This window comes from Pseudorasbora parva, chromosome 19, assembly GCF_024679245.1.
Source record: "Pseudorasbora parva isolate DD20220531a chromosome 19, ASM2467924v1, whole genome shotgun sequence".
Taxonomy (NCBI): Eukaryota; Metazoa; Chordata; class Actinopteri; order Cypriniformes; family Gobionidae; genus Pseudorasbora; species Pseudorasbora parva.
In genome coordinates this window covers 36,520,525-36,541,211 of record NC_090190.1, presented here as the reverse complement: position 1 = coordinate 36,541,211, position 20,687 = coordinate 36,520,525, and the positions used below count along the sequence as shown (strand labels likewise).

The 20,687-nt window shown below is 37.6% G+C and overlaps 2 protein-coding genes across 4 annotated transcripts in view; both read left to right on the top strand.

The window, feature by feature from the left end:
* Positions 1–3,677, top strand: part of ppp1r1b (protein phosphatase 1, regulatory (inhibitor) subunit 1B) — a 31,243-nt gene extending 27,566 nt beyond the window's left edge. Inside the window, exons 4-5 of the mRNA XM_067426140.1 lie at positions 837–956; positions 2,093–3,677. Of these exons, the coding sequence (XP_067282241.1) occupies positions 837–956; positions 2,093–2,265 (293 nt within the window). The 3' untranslated portion in view covers positions 2,266–3,677. The remainder of the gene's footprint in view (positions 1–836; positions 957–2,092) is intronic.
* Positions 3,678–5,846: 2,169 nt separating this feature from the next.
* stard3 (StAR related lipid transfer domain containing 3) lies at positions 5,847–20,686 on the top strand. Of its 3 annotated transcripts, none has more exons than XM_067425921.1 (15): positions 5,847–5,983; positions 7,326–7,573; positions 8,358–8,435; positions 8,984–9,061; positions 10,173–10,226; positions 10,414–10,531; positions 11,197–11,292; positions 11,377–11,432; positions 13,533–13,625; positions 13,706–13,768; positions 15,095–15,190; positions 17,406–17,485; positions 18,481–18,585; positions 18,659–18,752; positions 19,136–20,686. In XM_067425921.1, the coding sequence occupies exons 2-15, from the start codon at positions 7,352–7,354 to the stop codon at positions 19,241–19,243; spliced, it is 1,341 nt and encodes a 446-aa protein (XP_067282022.1). In that variant the 5' UTR covers positions 5,847–5,983; positions 7,326–7,351; the 3' UTR covers positions 19,244–20,686. The 3 variants fall into 3 exon arrangements, with proteins under 3 accessions (XP_067282022.1, XP_067282023.1, XP_067282024.1); XM_067425922.1 differs by lacking the exon at positions 5,847–5,983 and adding an exon at positions 5,995–6,106; XM_067425923.1 differs by lacking the exon at positions 5,847–5,983 and adding an exon at positions 6,171–6,189.
* Position 20,687: the final 1 nt, after the last annotated feature.

Here is a 20,687-nt window from a genome sequence, read left to right as displayed (position 1 = left end):
CTCACTTGAGGGTGTCAATGATGGCCTTCTGGACAGCAGTCAGAATATAAATCATACAAAGAATATAAAAGGAAAGCTGAAGCATATCCTATATTTAAGAATAATCCTCATAAATATGAAGATTTAAATACATCAAAGCTGATGAAAATGTTACTTCTGAATATTGATATTTAACTCTGCAGATCGCCCTGATATTGTGAGTCAGAATGTAAACTGGGCAGCAGATGATACGCACAATTAGCCTACATTAACCCAAAACTAACTTAATTAAAGCACCACGGCCCAACCTTTTTTCTTCTTTTTAATTATTAGAATACAGATATTAAGAGAATAAATTGTTATACAAGTACTTTTACTTTTAATACTAAAAGTACATTTAAAATTAAGTACTTTTTTACTTTTACTTAAGTAGGATTGTCGTTGTAGTACTTCTACTTTTACTTAAGTAAATATGGCTCTGGTTATTTGTACTTTTACTTAAGTACTGAGATTCAGTACTTCCTCCACCACTGTTAATAATGTTTTGAAATAAAGAGAAGTGAAGATAGCTATGCATTACTGTAATATTGTCTCTGAATGTGCGTTTTGTCTTTTTTTGTGAATCGTCTATTTGCAGAAACACAGGCAGACGGTTTATCCCTGTCCATACATGTCCTGTCAGTGCAGCATAAATAAAGTCTGTTCCAGTTGGCATGGTGCAGAAGTCTTGATAAAATAACAAACATACCCTTCCCTCTTTACCTGTGTGTGTTTGTGTATGTTTTCCCATTGTGATTTGGTGATCCCTGATTTGTGTGTATCCCCCTGTATGTGTGTTTGTGGTCGTGTGTTTATAGCCGTGCAGCAGATGGCTGAAGCTCAAATGCAGAAATTAGGTGTGTATCCTCATGTAGAGGAGGAAGGGGAGGAGCCTATTCAGAGAGGGGGGGAGGAGCTATCCTCATCCTGCACACCTGGTAATCTTAATATCAGATCACTCTTCATGTGCATGTGGTCTAAGGTCATTATCATCAGGAAATATAGGCCATCCTCATGGAACAGGGACATTTGTGATCACACTTTTTTTTTTCTCAAAACAAGGTAGAAGCCAAAGGTTGTCACTTTCTTTACAGTTTCTTTTTTTCTATTAGTTACTATTACTATTCTGTGTCAACTGATCCAGAGCTAAATATTTTAATAATTTAAAGAGATAGAAATACATAATGTATAAATACATAAAAAATACATAAATGAAGAAAGCCAAATTTTTTGTGTATATATATATATATATATATATATATATATATATATATACACACATACATTTTTTTTTACTTAAAATAAAGTATCAGCTGGATGCAGAGTGACCCACATTTGGGTTTTGACCTCTGAAAATGTGTACAATTGACCAATTTACTCATTGATATATCTTTATCTCTGAGATTTAACCATATGGGGCCTTTAAAATGAATATACCAAAATAAAATTGTGTTAAAAACCAAGATATTAAGATATCTTTAATAACTCTTGAGTTACAGGCATGCAAACTTGGGGCAAATAACGCAAGAAGTTCTTTGTGTCCATTTTTGAACTGTCGCTGTTGGCATATAATGCAAAAAAGATTTTACTAAAAGATCTACCAATCTCTGTAAAACAAATAATGATGCTGCCATCTTTCTAAAGTCATTTTGACCTACCCCTACAAAACGGTGGATAACTCAGCAAATATACAACTATACCATTTAATATTTTGGCTTTGATTACTATTTATCTTTGTCTCTCTTCAGAATGTTTTTTAAAATTTGAGCCAGGGAAGTTTCAGAAATGTGGTTGAGTTGACACGGAATGACCCTATTATTAATACTATAGCTATTATTTTTAAAGGGGGAAATGTAAGTGTGTGTATGTATATGTGTTTGCTTATGTTGAACTACTCTCTCATATCAGTTCTAAAATCCAGATTTAAAAAGACATCAAACATGGTCACATTTGCATGTCTCTTCTCTAGCGTTCAACCAAACGAATAACTAATCAGAGATTTGATTATCTGTTGATTTATATGTTGTTGGTTTTCATTTAATTTAATTTTTTTAATTAAATACTCCTTTTTAAGATTCACAGGAGCAAAGGGGTATGGCAGAACACCAGCCTGGCATAAGAAAGGCAGGAGCCACAGCACCTACTGATGAAGAAGAGGAGGAGGAGGAGGAGGAGGATGAGGAGGATGAGGAGGATGTAGAAGCAGCAAACAATATGGCAGTGGAAGAGAGCAGAAATGTGGACTGATAGAGCAAAACTTTTAGAGATTTTTTTTCTTTCTTTTCATAATGCAGAATTTTATTTTGAAATCAGAATTGTTGTTTATTGATAGTCAATGATTCCATAATTTGATAACAGCTATATGTTTGTATTTTGAGAGAGAAAGAGACTTAAACTCTGAAAGACTGACATTTTGGAGTAAAACAACCTCAAAAGATTCACTTCGCCACATTCACCATATTATATATAAAAGGTCAAATCAATATATATAAAGGTCAAATCAATCAGCAGTCATTATTATATCATATCCATTTCATACATTCAAACAAACAAACAAACAGGTGAAGTACAAATGTTTAGTTCTGTGACCAGCGTGGTATGAATGTAAAGTGTTCAGATGTGTCAGTGTTAATTTCCTGTTCATGTCATGTTTTATGATCTGCTCATTGTGTGTGTGTGTGTGTGTGTGTGTGTGTGTGTGTGTGTGTGTGTGTGTGTGTGTGTGTGTGTGTGTGTGTGTGTGTGTGTGTGTGTGTGAGTGAGTGAGTGAGTTGCAGTGTGTTTTGCGATTGGTGCATTTCTGTGGACATACACTGCCATCTAGTGTACAGACAATTGTTATACTGAATCCCATTCAAATCATTTGCCAAGAACAATAATCCTGGAGCACATGGGAAGGTTCACTAAGTATTTAGCAGCATTATTGTTTAGTGTTATTTGTTAAACCACTACCAACATCCTGGCAGTTGGGCTGCATATGCTGTGAATTTAGCAGTAATAAAACAGCCGAATACGATAGTTGGCTTTATCTTGGTAACTCCACTGCTGTGGGGGAAATGAATCATGGCTGACTGTGAATAATGCTTTCCTACAGTGTTGTCTTTGTGATTCATTTGTGGTTTGTTAACGACATTGTGATCAAAGCTGCTATAAACATCATATTTGTGTACTGAATATTTGCATCTCTTGATATGACTGTATTTGGTTACAGATAACAAAACTCCAAATCCAGTGCCTCGGGGTGCCAGCTCAGTGCTCATAATATCAGAAACATATGCAAATCATTTCATTAGTTTACTGTAGTTAACAACTTGCATTGATATTAGCTGGGTAACTTATAACTTCATTTTTCTTACGTTTATTCCATAGCGAACTCTTTTAAGGGAAAACTGTTGAACTATTTTTAACAATGATTATTAGTAATGATTTCAAATGATAAACCAAGAGCCACGTATAGCTTTTTTAAAAGAAATGATACTGCTTTATATTGAATATAATCATATTTATATGCATATATAATCCTCCAAAGCTCATGCAGGTACATGTTGATTTTGATTATCGCAGTGAAAAATGTACCAAGTAAGTAAATAAATCCATATTAGGAACTATGAAATGTGTTAGGTTAAAGTCTCTTTATCAATAAATATATTTGCACTGAATTAGTGTTAAGGAATCGTTTCTTTGTGATATTTTGGGATCATAACTGGCTAATTCTACACTGTAAAACACCTGCACCTGTTAGTGGGTGGGATATATTAGGCAGCAAGTGAAGATTTTGTCCTCAAAGTTGATGTGTTAGAAGCTGGAAAAATAGGCAAGTGTAGGGAATTGAGCGAGTTTGACAAGGGCCAAATTGTGATGGAAAGCTGCAGCTCTAGTGGGGTGTTCCCGGTCTGCAGTGGTCAGTATCTGTCAAAGTGCTCCAAGCAAGGAAGAGTGGAGAACTGACGACAGGGTCAAGGCTCATTGATGCAAGTGTGGAGCAAAGACTGGATCAAACAGACAAGCTACTGTAGCTCAAATTGCTCGATAAGTCAATGCTGGTTTTGATAGAAAGGTGTAAGAATACACAGTGCATCACAGTCTGTTGTGTATGGGGCTGCATAGGCGTAGACCAGTCAGGGTGCCCACCCCTGTCCACCACTGAAAGTACCATCACGTAGATGGCCGGGTGTGTGATGCTTTGGGCAATGTTCTGCTAGGAAACCTTGGGCCCTTCCATCCATGTGAATTTGGATGACTTTTTTTCACATGTACCACCTACGCATTATTGCAGACCATGTACACCCTAATGGTATTCCATGGTGGCTGTGCAGCCGGATACTGCGCCCTGCCACAAAGCAAAAATGGTTCAGGAATGGTTTAAGGAGCCCAAAAATGAGTTTGTAGTGTTGACGTGGCCTCCAGATTCCCCAGATCTCAATCCAATCGAGCATCTGTGGGATGTGCTGAACAAACAAGTCTGATCCATGGAGGCCCCACCTCGCAACTCACAGGACTTAAAGGATCTTTTGCTTACATCTTAGTGCCAGATACCACAGCACACCTTCAGGGGTCTAGTGGAGTCCATGCCTCGACCGGTCAGGGCTGTTTTGGCAGCAAAAGGGGGACCAACACAATATTAAGAAATATTATCATATTCATCGTTCTAAATTGTCTTGACTTTAATATTGATAATACAAGGTTTCATTTTTATGCAGATGATAGTTTTATTTATTTCTCCCTCTAAGCAGCAATCTGTGGCTTTTTTACAGTCTGCTTTTGATATCATCCAAAATAGGTTTTGTGATTTAGAGCTGGGGTCTATTGCACAAAACTAGGATAAGGGATTAAGCCGGGATATCTTGGTGATCTTGTCATTTTTATGCAAAATTTAGTACACAGCTGTCATGTAAACGTACCCTGAAGGCAAACTCATACCAAGAACGATAACGATAATGCAAGATAACTGTATATTAGCAGATAAATTGAGCCAGGATCACCGGCAAGATATCCCGGCTTAATCCCTTATCCTAGTTTTGTGGAATAGGCCCCTGATCTTAAATGTTGAAAAAACAAAATGCATGTTATTCTCCAAGTCTAAAATGTCTCACTCTTTGGACTTCTCAAGGATTCAGATTTCATCAGTGTCAGATACAAATGCCTTATTATTACCTATGAAAAATTAGATTTTGGTACATCAGCCAGGCATATTTTCAGTTTGATGCCACCAAGGCGAGCAAGCACTGGCAGTTTTGGCACAGATGGTGAACAGATGGTGGCACAGTGGTTCTCTATCCCATATCTTAAATGTTTCAGCCTCTGATGCTTTCAAAATCTGGGCTGAAAAACTGATCTGGCTTGGATTCCCATAAGTTCCATATTTTAGAGGAACATTTCTGTGATTTCTCAGCTTCTGCCTTAACTATCACAGCGCTAGGAAACTTCCCTATGTTTGCCATTGCACAGAAGACCTACTTCATATGATATCATAATTAGGGATCTGCGTTTTATGAGTTACGGGAGCATGCGGCAAACAGAGGAAGTGAAACCCAGTGGTGTTGTGCTCTCACACTGCAACTAAACAGTGGGAAATTCTAAAACTAGATCACACCAATAACATAGTCTATTTGAGAAGAAACAACAACAAAAACCCACAAAGCTTACAGACACCGCCTCGTGTTAATCCTGAAGTACAAATGTCCTTCACTTTTTGAACTATCAATAAAATGTCTAATACATTATCATTTGTCTAATGTGTATTATATGTCCTATATTATATAATAAAGAAAATATATACATATTTAAAAAGCAATGTGTATATCATATAATAATCAATATACAAAATACTGCATCCGTACTGTTTCACATTTCACCCACGAGCGCGTCAGAGGGCCGATCAGCTGGCGGATGTGACGTCCTTTCATATCCGGTTGTTATCGCGGAAGAGCATTGGGCTGATAATGAGAGTGATGCGCTGATTTCGGTGAGTTTCGGCTTCACTTCGCCTCTTTCGGCTAATTTTTTTTTAAAAACGGCTGTTGGTGCTTATTAATCACTTATAAACAACTTTTTTCTACTGTTAACTAAACGCCGGGCTGCTTTAGAGGTCTGTAAGTGTTTAAGTTTAGAGCTACAAGCTTGTTTATGCTGCGATATGCGTGCTATATACCGTATACTCATGAATATTAAGTACGTCTTTCTGAATATTGGGTATTTGTTAACGAATGGTTGCTTATTGGCGACATATTTTACAGTAAAATTAGTTTTAAAGCTTCCCATTGGCACACGGAGGAACTGCTTTCATGTTGACAGTGCAGAATAAACAACTGCATTATTATATGATGTTTTTGCTTTCCAAATATATGTTCTCTGGCCTGTTTATGGCATATGATGTAATTCTTTAGGCAAAGATAGTGCTTTACTTGCTGACATTATGTACATTTCATAAAAAGTATGGCAGAGTGATCAAGTTAGATTTTAATGATCTATAATTATCTTTTGAGTTTCAGAGCCAACATTTTCAATTAACTTTACTTTACCAAAAATATTTTTTAGTAAGTCTATACAATGAATAAATATTACTCAACATAATTTGATTGATTGCGAATAGCTAAATGTAAGCATATATAGTACATTAGAGTTTAAAGGAATAGTTCACCCAAAAATGAAAATGAACCCATGATTTACTCACCCACAAGCCATTCTAGGTGTATATGACTTACAACTTTCAGACAGATACGCTACGCCTACGTCATACGTTGGAACGACAGTTAGCAGAAGTTAAAGATTAGAGTTTGTGAAGTTTGTTTTAAATATGGATATTTTTCTTACACAAACGCATGGTTTCGCTTCAGAAGGCCTTTATTAACAACCCTTTTATAATGGATAGATGCACTTTTATGGACTTCAAAACAGAAACATCCATTCACTGACATTATAAAGCTTGGCTAGGACAATACAACTCTGATTGTATTCGTCTAAAAGGTGACAGTCATATACACCTAGGATGACACCAGGGTGATTTTTTTATTTTTTATTTTGGGGTGAACTGTCCCTTTAAATATAGAGTCAGATACACTACAACTTGTCCCTTGTCTTGGTTTGTGACTTTAGACCAGCTCTAAAGGTTGTCAAAGGCTGATTGATTAGATCATGTTTTTCTGCATGTCGCATTGATCCCTGTTCTTTCAGTTTGTGTATAATGGTAGTATGTTTTTCCATGAAAGCCAGATAAATCAAGTATCTTTGGCTACGTTGAGACTGAAGGTAAACTGACTCAGATCTGTTTTTTCTTTTGTTGATTCATCTTTTCTTCTCTGGTTCAGGTGATGCGCTCCACTTGCATGTAGGTATGCAGAGCGGCGTGAACTACAGCGAGTTGGAGAGAAGTCTTCCAGCCATTGCTTCTCTGAACGCGTCGTATTCTCAGAATTCCCTCTCCCTCCCCCCCCCTTACTACTCGCCGCTGCCCCCGGGAGAGAGGAGAGCCTTCTCAGACGTCCGCCGAACCTTCTGCCTCTTCGTTACATTTGACCTCCTCTTCATCACTCTGCTCTGGATCATTGAATTAAATGTAAGTTTTAATTTTGTGTTTCCAAATTGCCTTCTTGCCCAGTGCTAATCTTTAATCGTGCAGTTTGTACTTCCTTTTTTTACTTGGTCTATTGTGATATGAGTTCATATTTACAATTGATTGCACATGCCTTTTTCACTTCCTCTAATAAAGAAAATTTGCATATTATTTTTAACCAATATTTAATTTATATGTATATATATATATATATATATATATATATATATATATATATATATATATATATATATTAGGTGGCCTTAAGTACTATGTACTAACATTTTAGTTAATCATTTGATAAAACGCACTTATTGTGTACATACATGTTTTTACATTGTACTTACATTTAAAAAAAATACCTGCATGTAATTACATCTGTAATTAATTTCTGTAGTTACATTTGTAATTACAAAGTTGGCACTTCCCTTACACCTAACCCTACCCTAAACTTACCCATAAGGTACCCATAAGGGTAACGTTACACCTGTCCCTAATATCAGCAAAGGTGTTTTGCAATACAATTTGAACACAGTAAGTACATTGTACTTAAGGCCACCTAATATTGTGTGTGTGTGTGTGTGTGTGTGTGTGTGTGTGTGTGTGTGTGTGTGTGTGTGTGTGTGTGTGTGTGTGTGTGTGTGTTTGAGTTGCAGTGTGTGAGAAACTATTTATTTACATATTTATTTCAATATTTTATGTAATACTGATTTTAAATGTATCTTTGGCGTGTGTGTTTTATTTGAACATGGTAAGTTAGATCTGTCTTTCTTTCTGCGTCTCTCAGATCAGTAAAAGTATATGGACCAGTCTTGAGAATGAGGTCATTCACTACAACTTCAAGTCATCTTTCTTTGATATATTTGTAAGTATCAAAAAAGCAAATGCTTTGTTACTTAGTGAACCATAATAAAAGATTATATATTTTTGTAATGCTTTAAACTGAGTTTTCGTCACTGATGATCTGATATGATATCTCGATCTTTCAAGTCTAACATTAACACACAAACACACACTTGACTGTATAAAATGTGTTAATCTTTAAACTTTTTTTTAGTAAAGCATTTGTTTATTTAAAGCTTATGGAGCATGAGGTGTGACAAATTGAGATTCACACAGTTGGTTTCTTGCTACTGTCACTTCCTGTAGCATGTGACATCAATAGAAAAAAAGTAAAAAATGTGCTGGTACCCTAAGCATGTACACATTTTGGGTGAATTTGGGGTGCATAGAATTCCTGTTTATGTATTGAAGCTGCTGTCACATCTGCTTTGATGGCTTTCTAGAAACATGTCAAAAATCTGATATTTACTACCCTTCTTAAGGAGCACGGAACAGTCACTGTTAAATCCTTAATTATTACTTTAGAAACAATAATCTCTCTCTTTTTCTCCCTTGCTTGTTCCCGCTCAGCTTTTAGCTGTGTTCAGATTTCTGTGTTTGCAGCTTGGTTATGCTGCATTTCGATTGAGACACTGGTGGGTCATTGCGGTAAGAAAGCATTTGCATTTTTTTAATATAGTATATTTCTTATATATTTGATATGTATATAATTATTCTCTGGCTATCACTTGATAAAGCTCAATTTAGGATTGAACATTGGTCTGGGGAGTCTGCTGTGTATTTTCTACTAAACAAGAGGCGTGATCAACGGGCATAGTTCAAATGATTCTGTATGCAATTGGATAGTCCTTCAACCAATCAGACCACAAGAGGTGTGATCAATGGGCACCGACCCATCGTTTCTCTATCCGTCATCGTGTTAAACCCCCCAATAGCACGCCAGATGTATAAGCCAGTCTCTGACTGGTTCCCGCAGAAGTGTAACACAAGCAGTTGAAATTAATGTTCAGGTTTCCAGACTTGAGTTGCTCCGGCAGATCAGGCTGGGTGTACCCAGTCTAATATAATTAGCCATTTATATTTATTATTATTTTATAATGTATAAAACATTTATATATATATTTTTTGACTTTTAGTTTTAGTCTGAGATAATGTTAGCGTAAGATAATGTGATTTATCATGTAATGTTGGCATATAAGTCCAAAACTATAGTGTGTGTGTGTACAGTCAAACCAAAAATCACTCAGACACCAGATATCATTTTTTACTAGTGTGTGCAGGACTTTATAGTTCATTTATGTAAGTGAGGATGTAAAAATAATCATATTATACCCAAAAATTACTCCTACAGCTCTGACCACGTTTTGCTTCAGCGTTAACCTTTTACACCACACACTGAATAAAATTGGTTGATCTAAATTCCTATTATCTAATAGTGTACTTTTTATTTAACAGCTGACAGCTGGTTATGGGATACGGGTAGAGTTAGGGACAGGTGTAGTGCTATTTGAAAGTTATCAGACATTATCAATCAAGATTAATATATTCTGACACTTTAACTCTGAGTTAGTCATATTTTATTACCATTTCCTAAACTATAGCAAATAAACTGTGATAATGTGAGAAAATGTTGGTTTCTGAATAAATTTTGGTGTGTGTGTGTGTGTGTGTGTATACATACACACACAGACATTTTAAACTTTAAAAGTTTAGATATGATCATTGTCTTTTTGTTCTTTCATTCTTTCACCAATCTCAGATCACTACTCTGGTGACCAGCGCCTTCCTCATCGCCAAAGTCATCATATCAGATGTAAGATAGTTAATGTTTTATCTTCCTAACCCATCTGTTTCAATGCTTAAATTCTAATAAGTGGTCACATTGTATTCTTGTTCCACAAATGAACCACTAACAGCTCTCTGAGTTCTTTGTGTTTTTATTACATTGCTGTGATAATAAAAAGGGTGCATGAGGTCATAGTTGTCTCTTGTTTTCTCAGTTGTTTAGTCAGAATGCTTTTGGCTATGTTCTTCCCATCACCTCGTTTGTGGTGGCATGGTTGGAAACCTGGTTCCTGGATTTCAAAGTGCTCACACAGGAAGCAGAGGATGAGAGAGGTGAGGGAACTTTTAATTTAAAAAAAAATCAGGGCTATATTGAATTAACACAAAATAAAAATAAAAGCCTTTGTTTATTCATGTTTTATAGAAGTTTATAGAAAAAGAGTAAAGTGAATGATTCAATGACTCACTCATTAATACTTCAATTGATCCATTGCTGGATAAATCTGTGTTTTTGAACAATAAATACAGGTTTTAAGTCACTTGTCGCCATCTACTGGTTTAACAATGTAATAATACAATCGTTATTTGAAGCGCCAAGTTACTTTCAAAATTAGCTCTATTTTGGCCACTACCGTATACATCAGTGTTTATTTTTGAACTGTAAACTTGTATCCTTTTTCAGGTCAGCCTTTTTTTTTCTTAATTAGTAAAAACATCCAAAATGTGTTATAATACTGAACTTTATTGTTATGTAAAGCAGATTTGGGCTATTAGTTGTGGGAGGACTGGGGAGCGTTGCATTGTGAGAGACTTTTGGAAGAAGAAAAAACATCCTCTTTGGAAGAGGAAGAAGAAAAAACGTTTTCTATGATGTGTCATTTTAATAGTCATGTGGTCAGATTAACTGTCACATTACTTCAAGATTTGGGAAGGGAAACATGCTTCTTCTTTGTTCTAGAGATGCACACTAAGACTGTTACTATGATCTGTCATTTCAGTATATCTGGCAGCATTAAATGCGGCGTGTGAGCCGGCCCTGTGTCCTAGAGCTGTGTCTGACGGACAGTTTTACTCCCCGCCGGAATCCTTGGAAGGTAACATGATTCGCTTTCTTTCTAATGCAGCACAGTGCCTGTTTTTGCTTTATTCCCTGACTAATGTTTGTGTTTGTCCTGTAGGTTCTGAGGATGAACTTGATGAAGAGGGTCTAGGCAGGAAAGCAGTAACAGAACAAGTATACACATGATTGTTTTCTTTTTTTTTCATTATGTTTGCATGGAAGAATTGTAATAACAACCACTTATTTTATTTAAAAAAAGGAAAGAAAAGATGCATTTCCTGAAAGCTTCACTAGCCACCTATATTTGCAAGTTCCGTCACTACCAACATAATTCAAGGATTTGGCATTTCCCGAAAACCATAGTTCCACTGAACCTTCACGAACAGTGTTGCAACTACCTGCGTGGTTGTAACTACAGCTCTCGAGCTGTGGTTAGAAACTTAATTTTTTGTGAAATAACAAAAGTAGTGAAGTAGTCAATCAGTCATTCAATCAACTTTATTTATATAGTGCTTTTACAATGATGATTGTTTCAAAGCAGCTTCACAGTGTTAAACAGGACAATATTGCAACAAAATTTGATTTGGCTGTATAGTCGTACTGGAGAAAACAGTGATGTTATCAGCTTTTTTTAATTTATCATATAGCGACAATGTTGGCAGATCATCATTATAGTTTATAGATTTAATAATTTTATTCTCTTTATAATTTTATTTTTTTATATTTAGTTGAATAACATGGATCATAATTTTAGTGTCCCCAACTGAGCAAGCCAAGCCAAAGGTGACAGTGGCAAGGAACCAAAACTCCACCAGGGCATGATGGAGAAAAATAAACCTTGGGAGAAACCAAACTCAGTCGGGGTGCCAGTTCTCCTCTGGCCTATTATCAAACAGTGTATGATTATTATTCTGGCAACCTTACAGGTCAGAAATCATATTAGATCGGAATATTTGAAATTTCTGGGTATCATGCAAGAGACGGGTTCATTTAGGATGGTGCGTCGATCACTCTAGAGTATGAATACATGAAAGATCGGTGTTATTGCGCCGGAGCTCGCTTAAGTACTGGGGAGCTAAACAATTTAGTACTTTGTAAGTAATAAGCAAGATTTTAAAATGTATGCAGTGTTTAATAGGGAGCCAATGTTTTGTTGACAAAACTGGACTAATATAGTCTTACTTCCTGGTTCTAGTAAGAACCCGAGCTGCTGCGTTTTGGACCAGCTGGAGTTTGTTTATTAAGCGAGCAGGGCAACCACCCAGTAGAGCATTATAGTAATCTAGCCTTGAGGTCATGAACGCATGTACTAACTCTTCAGCATTTTGCATTGAAAGCATGTGCCGTACTTTAGATATATTTTTAAGATGGTAGAATGCAGTTTTACAGATGCTAGAAACGTGGCTTTCAAATGAAAGATTGGTATCAAAGAGCACACCCAGGTTCCTCACTGACGACGAGGGCTTGACAGAGCAGTCATCAAGTGTTAGACAGTATTCTCGGTTACTACTTGTGGAGCTTTTCTGTCCAATAATTAAAAATTCAGTTTTATCTGAATTTAGTTGCAGGAAATTACTATTCATCCAATTTTTTTATATCAGCTATGCATTCTGTTAATCTTGTGAATTGGTAAGTTTCGTCAGGGCGTGAAGAAATATAGAGCTGAGTATCGTCAGCATAACAATGAAAACGCCATGCTTTCTCGGGATATCTTCCAGTGGTAGTATATACAGGGTGAAGAGCAACGGTCCTAACACTGAGCCTAGTCATTACCTAGTCATTAGGTGCCATATTTGTTACAGCAGTTATTATTCCTCCACCTGCGTGTGACAAAATTAAAGGGTTAGTTTGCCAAAAAATGACTATTCTGTCATCAATTACTCACCCTTATGTTGTTCCCAACCTGTAAGACCCTCGTTCATCTTCAGAACACAAATGAAGATATTTTTTGATGAAATGCGAGAGCTCTGACTCCCCCATAGACATCAAAAGTATCTTCATTTGTGTTCCAAAGATGAACGAGGGTCTTACGGGTTGGGAACGACATGAGGATGAATTAATGAGAGAACTTTAATTTTTTGGTGAACCCTTTAACGACAGTCCTGTATTGTTGAACCAATGTGGCTTCAACCATGTTACTATAGTTTCGGAAACCAGTTGCAGCTAGTTGGTTAGTTTCTCCAATGATGCATCACATTATGGTAGTTAACCAGTTAATTTACATCATTGTATGGGAAACACACCCCAGATTATTCTGTATTCACTTGTTTTTAGGACAAGGAATTTGTACGACAGGGACGGGAGGCCATGGCAGTGGTGGAACAGATTCTGACACAAGAGGAAAACTGGAAGTTTGAGAAGACTAATGTATGTACACATCTATGCTTACAGTATTTATTTGTTTATGGTTTTGTTATTGGTTTAATATGAAACTTTTTCATTCTTAGGAGGTGGGAGATGCAGTATATACACTTGAAATCCCATTCCATGGGAAGACGTTTATTTTAAAGGTATGATCCCTATGTATTATAAGCCTTCTTACGCTATACACTATATTACCAAATGTATTGGGGAAACCCCTCCAAATCAATGAATTCAGGTGTTCCGATCACTTCTATGGCCACAGGTGAATAAAATCAAGAACCTAGGCATTCAGACGCTTTTACAAGCATTTGTGAAAGAATGGGTCGCTCTCAGGAGCTCAGCGAATTTAAGTGTGGTACTGTAATTGGTTGCCTCCTATGCGTTTAGTCCATTTGTGAAATTTCCTCACTACTAAATATTCCACACGCAACTGTTAGTGGCATTATAACAAAGTTGAAGTAATTAGGAACAACAGCAATTCAGCAACAAAGTGGTAGGTACGTAACATCACAGAGCGGGGTCAGCGCATGCTAAGGCGCACAGTGCGTAGAAGTCACCAACTTTCTGCAGGGTCAATTGCTATAGACCTCCATACTTTGTGTGGCCTTCAGATTAGCTCAAGAACAGTGAGTAGAGAGCTTCATGAAATTTGTTTCCATGGCCGAGCAGCTGCATCCAAACCTTACGTCACCAAGTGCAATGAAAAGCATCAAATGCAGTGGTGTAAAGAGCACCGCCACTGGACTCTAGAGAAGTGGAGACGTGTTCTCTGGAGTGACCAATCACACTTCTCTGTCTGGCCATCCATTGGATGAGTCTGGGTTTGGTGGTTGTCAGTAGAACAGTACTTGCCTGACTGCATTTCACTAAGTCTAAAGTTTGGTGAAGGTGGGGTAATGGTGTGGTGTTGTTTTTCAGGGGTCTGGCTTGGTCCCTTAGTTCCAATGAAAGGAACTCTTAATGCTTCAGCATATCAAAACTTTTTAGACAATTTTATGCTTCCAACTTTGTAAGAACAGTTTGGGGATGGCCCCTTCCTGTTCCAACATGACTGCGCACCAGTGCACAAAGCGTCTGTCCATAAAGACATGGATGAGGAGTTTATTGTGGAGGAACTTGACTGGCCTGCACAGAGTCCTGACCTCAACCAGATAGAACACCTTTGGGATGAATTAGAGCAGAGACTGCGAGCCAGACCTTCTCGTCCAACATCAGTGCCTGACCTCACAAATGCGCTTCTAGAAGAATAAAAAATTCCCATAAACACACTCCTAAACCTTGTGGAAAGCCTTCCCAGAAGAGTTGAAGCTGTTATAGCTGCAAAGGTTGGGCAGTGAGCCATATTAAACCCTACAGATTAAGAATGGGATGGCATTAAAGTTCATGTGCATGTAAAGGCAGGCATCCCAAAACTTTTGGCAATATAGTGTATATACAAAATCAGTAACTTACCTGTGTTTTGTGTGTTTTAGGCGCTCTTGCAATGTTCTGCAGAGTTGGTGTATCAGGAGGTTATTTTGCAGCCGGAGAAGATGGTGCAGTGGAACAGAACAGTGTCTGTTTGTCAGGTACACATACACTCACAGACACCTCTGTAAGGACAGCTGAAGCACACGTGGGTGTGAGGCATGTGTTAATAGTACAAAGGCACTTTTACACTGTACACTACCGTTCAAATGTGTGGGATCTGTAAGAGTTCTATTGTTTCTGAAAACAGTCTCACCAAAGCTGCATTTATTTGATCACAAATACAGTGTAATGTAACAGGTCTATTGTGAAATATTACAAATCAAATAACTGTTGTTTGTTTTATTAAATTATAATAAAAAAAATTTTTCCTGTGATCAAAGCTGTATTTTCAGCATCATTACTCCAGTCTTCAGTGTCACATGATCCTTTAGAAATCATTCTAATATGCTGTAGAAAGCCAGATGTATTTTTTCCCTAGGATTTTCTGATAAATATAAAAAAACAGCTTTTATTTAAAGGGGTTGTTCCGTGGTTTTTTTCTAGGCTTGGTTGTGTTTATTGGGTACAGTATAACATGTCTTAATAATTTTTAGGTTTTTTTAAATGGCGTATTTTTCTTATATTTTACCTTTATTCCACACCGCTGTCTCCACTGTCCTTTGAACAGCTCGTTTGCTTCCTGCTTCTATGAAGCCCATCTGCGGTAACTAAAAAGGGTTTATGATGTCACCAACCCGGGAAGAAGCGCATTGTAGTCCAAACAAGCCGTTTTTGTAGGCAAAGACAATATCTCCGTTTGCATTGTGTCTTAGATTTAGAGAAAGCATATGACAGAGTGCCAAGAAAGGAGCTGTGGTATTGTATAAGGAGGTCTGGAGTGGCAGAGAAGTATGTTAGAGTGGTGCAGGATATGTATGAGAGCAGTAGGACAGTGGTAAGGTGTGCCTTGGTGAGACAGAGGACTTCACGGTGAAGGTGGGACTGCATCAAGGATCGGCTCTGAGCCCCTTCTTGTTTGCGGTGGTGATGGACAGGCTGACAGATGAGGTCAGACAGGAATCTCCATGGACTATGATGTTTGCGGATGACATTGTGATCTGTAGTGAGAGCAGGGAGCAGGTGGAGGAAAGTCTAGAGAGGTGGAGGTTTGCTCTGGAGAGGAGAGGAATGAAAGTTAGTCGCAGCAAGACAGAATACATGTGTGTGAATGAGAGGGAACCAAGTGGAACAGTGAGGTTACAGGGAGAAGAGGTAAAGAAGATGCAGGACTTTAAGTACTTAGGGCCAACAGTCCAGAATGGGGAGTGTGGAAAAGAGGTGAAGAAGCGTGTGCAGGCAGGTGGGAATGGGTGGAGAAAAGTGCCAGGTCTGTTGTGTGATAAAAGAATACCAGCAAGAATGAAAGGAAAGGTGTACATGACAGTAGTGAGACCAGCGATGTTGTATGGTTTGGAGACCGTTGCACTGAGGAAAAGACAGGAGGAAGAGCTTGAGGGAGCAGAGCTGAAGATGTTGAGGTTCTCTTTGGGAGTGACGAGGATGGACAGGATCAGGAATGAGTACATCAGAGGGACAGCTCATGTGAGATGTTTTGGAGACAAAATTAGAGAGGCCAGGTTGAGATGGTTTGGACATGTTCAGAGGAGGGAGAGTGAATATATCAGTAAAAGGATGCTGAGGTTAGAGCTGCCAGACAGGAGGTCAAGAGGAAGACCAAAGAGGAGGTTTATGGATGTAGTGAAGGAGGACATGAAGGTAGTCGGTCTGAGAGAAGAGGATACAGAGGATAGGACTAGATGGAGGCAGATGATTCGCTGTGGCGACCCCTGAAGGGAACAGCCGGAAGAAGATGATCTCCGTTTGCATTGAACTTTCAGCGCTGTAACTTTGCATATACTGTTTATGCTCAAGCAGCAACATTACACACTAACTAAAGTTAAAAAAGTGAAATCGCATGCAACCGCCCCTTTAAAAAAAACTAGCTATTTTGCAACATTATAAATGTCTTAACTGTCACTTCTGATCAATTTAATGCATCATTGCTGAATATTAGAGTTAATAAAAGGATGATTTTTTCGTCCCTCGACGTCATAGCATAATGGAGAGCTAAATAGATATGTAAAATAGGTGTTCATGTCAATGATGTGACCTGGCACGTAATGCTTATGCTTCGACAGGGTGATATTTATATGGAAGGCAGGCGATTTTAGTATCCTCTGACTATCGCAGCTAATTACAAAGACAAAACCAGCTGCAAAAAAATGTTGAATGGATTTGAGATGGACAAAATTCTCTCCTTTGATCTGCCCATAGATTTTACAGAGAGTGGATGACAACACAATGGTGTCATATGATGTATCTGCAGGAGCTGCTGGAGGTGTCGTGTCTCCCAGGTGAGAGAACGTTAATGGCTTCTCAATGTGTGTCAAATTAAAGCTTAGACCTGTTTTATATGTATTATCCTCCACATTAAAGGCACAATATGTGAGATTTTTGGATTAAAATATCCAGAAACCACTATAACATACTGTTACATATTTTGTTGACTTGTATATTTGCATTATCCCAAATGTTTCTAAGAATATTTAAATCGAGAGAAATAACCATATAAACACTAAAGATGCTTTATATGATGTGTTTTATTAGACAGGTGAGCAACAGTTTGGTTACATTCATCGACAGAAAACGAATCATTGTTATATAGCAAAAACAGCTATATGAAGGTTATATTGTGTAGAAAACAATATAACCAACAATATAAAGGTCTTATTGTTTAAATCTGGTTTTCTTGATTTAAGAAATCAAGCTACCTTTTCTTGATTGTGAGTACGATGTTTTACCATGACTAATATTGATCTAGCTCACTGCAGTGTGAACAAGTGTCTTATAGTCGTCGCCGAGCAAACGGACAGAGAAGCATTAGCCTATAACATAACTGTCAACACACTCAGATGTATCTCATATGATAAAACAGTGCTGTGTTACCCCACATATGCATGACCGGAAGAAGCGGAAGTGGACGTCTGCGGCAAAACAAAACCTTCACTGCCCTCGAGCCGTGGGTCGAACTCGTCTCTCATTGGCCTCATTTCAGCTTTGAGCCACACCCTGTGTCATGCTACAGTAATGTTATTAAATCTATAATACATTAGCTCATCCATGAACATGATGTCCAAGTCCTGTCATATTCTTTTGAGGTGAAGACAAGATTCTGTGAAATCAAGGTGTCATCAAGCTATGCCTTTGTTTTAAATAAGTGATGTCGGACAGTGAAAATTACATATTGTGCCTTTAACAGGCTGCAGTATTCACACCGCAATAGTTTCCTTTTAGAACGTATATATTTTTCATACGTAGTCATGTGTCTCTCTCATTCTTGTCATTTCAGGGACTTTGTGAACGTGCGTCGGGTAGAGCGCAGGCACGACTGCTACATTTCTGCAGGAATGGCGACCAATTACGTCAGCAAAGCCCCTCAGAGTCGCTACGTCAGGTCTGTCGTGTCCTCAGCCAATTAAAATACAGAACATATTTTAGCTGTAAACTAAACTCTCTCTCATTTTCAGAGGGGAAAATGGTCCTGGTGGATTTGTGGTGTTGAAATCCAACAGTAATCCTTCAGTTTGCACCTTCATCTGGGTTCTCAATACAGACCTTAAGGTAACAGCTTCATATACCACCATTTTGTACATTTTAAGCCATTTAAACATATTCAAATATTGAGCGTTTTTTAATTAGGTGTTTGCAAAGGAAAGCATCACTATTAGTTTTGTCCATATTTGATGTTATGGGGTTGTTCAAATCTCGTTAAGTCCAAGTATCTAACCTGCAACTCATCCTGCCCCATTTGTGTTGTTTTATGGACATGAATTATGCCTCATTATGCAACTTAATGGGGACTATAATATTTTCAAGCATTCAGATTTATGACATTTTTTATGTGGCCCAGTTAGAAACCCCATAGCAACCCCTATATATTTATAATACAAATATAAATACATTTGATATAATACATTTGTCAGCAATGTATATTCTTCTTACAGGGTCGCCTCCCACGTTACCTCATCCACCAGTCACTGGCCGCCACCATGTTTGAGTTCATGTCTCATCTCAGGCAGCGAATAAAAGAAGTCCACGTCTCCTACCGGTGATCTCCGGCTTTATCCAGCCACAGTTTACGTTGTGGTAACTTCAAATTACACTGCGCCTTATTCATTCACCCGTAAACTACAGTTGTCACGAGAAGATGCAGTGTTGCATTTGACTGACGGAAGGTTGTTACAGCTGTCTGAATGTTTGGCTGCACATTATACTGAAGTTGATATAGATGTACTACTGCAGCACATCAGGTCAAATACTCATACTGTCAAATCATACAAGAGCTGGAAACGTGCACAGGAAGTTATCAGAGAGCAGCTTGTGGTGTGTGAGGGGAAATGGACGTGTTATTCAGCTGTGCCTAAAACTACTGTTGTCCCCTTAGTGAACACGACTGAAGGCTAGGATGGTTTCTATACAATATTCTGAGCCAAATCCACTGCTGTCTCTCATTCTGCTTTTACTTGTGCCTTAATTGTTCATGCACACACATTCATACTAATATTAATTATTGTTTGAGATCTTATTATGGTTTGTAATTGGCCCTTTTGGCCAAACATTGCTGCGTTAGATTGTTTTAAAGTAAATGTATTCATCTGTAGCGTAGATCAGTGTTCTGCCATCTATATGATCATTTTGTCTAATTATGCATATGGTAAAGAGTTTGATTATGCAATTATGTCTTAAATCAACTTAACCGGTTAACTTGTACCAAAACACTTGTTGTAGCATGCATAAAACATACTGCAACAACATAAATATTGCAGCAAACATTCTATAAAATCAGTCTGAAATGAATATAATGGTTGTTTTATTGTTATGTGCATTTATTTCTCTTCTTTTTGTACTGCATGTCAGTTTGTTTTCAGACAGAGCATTACTGTCAGCTTTTTATTGCTTATAAACTCATGTTTACCACATTTATACAAGGCATAGCATTTTATAAACGTATCACGCTAAGACAGTCACCGGTCGTTTGGTTAGTATTGCCACTAATGAAAAATGCCACTAATAAAATGTGAATGTGACCTTCATGAATAGTTGCCTTGAAGCAAGCAAAATACTTTTTGCTTTTAATGGAGAGAAACGACAGTCTTACAGGCTACAGGGCTTCCGTTTAAGGGACAGCACGTTTAGGCCAGTTGATGTTGTGAATGATGTTGATTATTTTTTTATTTTTTATCTGGTTCTTGTTTTGCAGCCATGTTGGTTTGTACTTGTGTGCCTTTGTTACAGTTTCCCTCATTGAAATCACATGTCCTAGATCGCTTGCGTTATTTCTATTTATTTATATACACATTTTTTGGCCTCTGGACCACATTTCTTTGCAGAGCCTTTTGCGGTTCACTTGAATTCACTTGTGATTCAGGTTCTCTGTGAATGTAATTTTTATTCTGATTTACAGTAATATGAAGCTATACAGAATTTTGTCATCTAATTCAAAAATCTATTGAAAATTCAAGAATCATCATTTAATAAAACTAACAAACAGTTTAG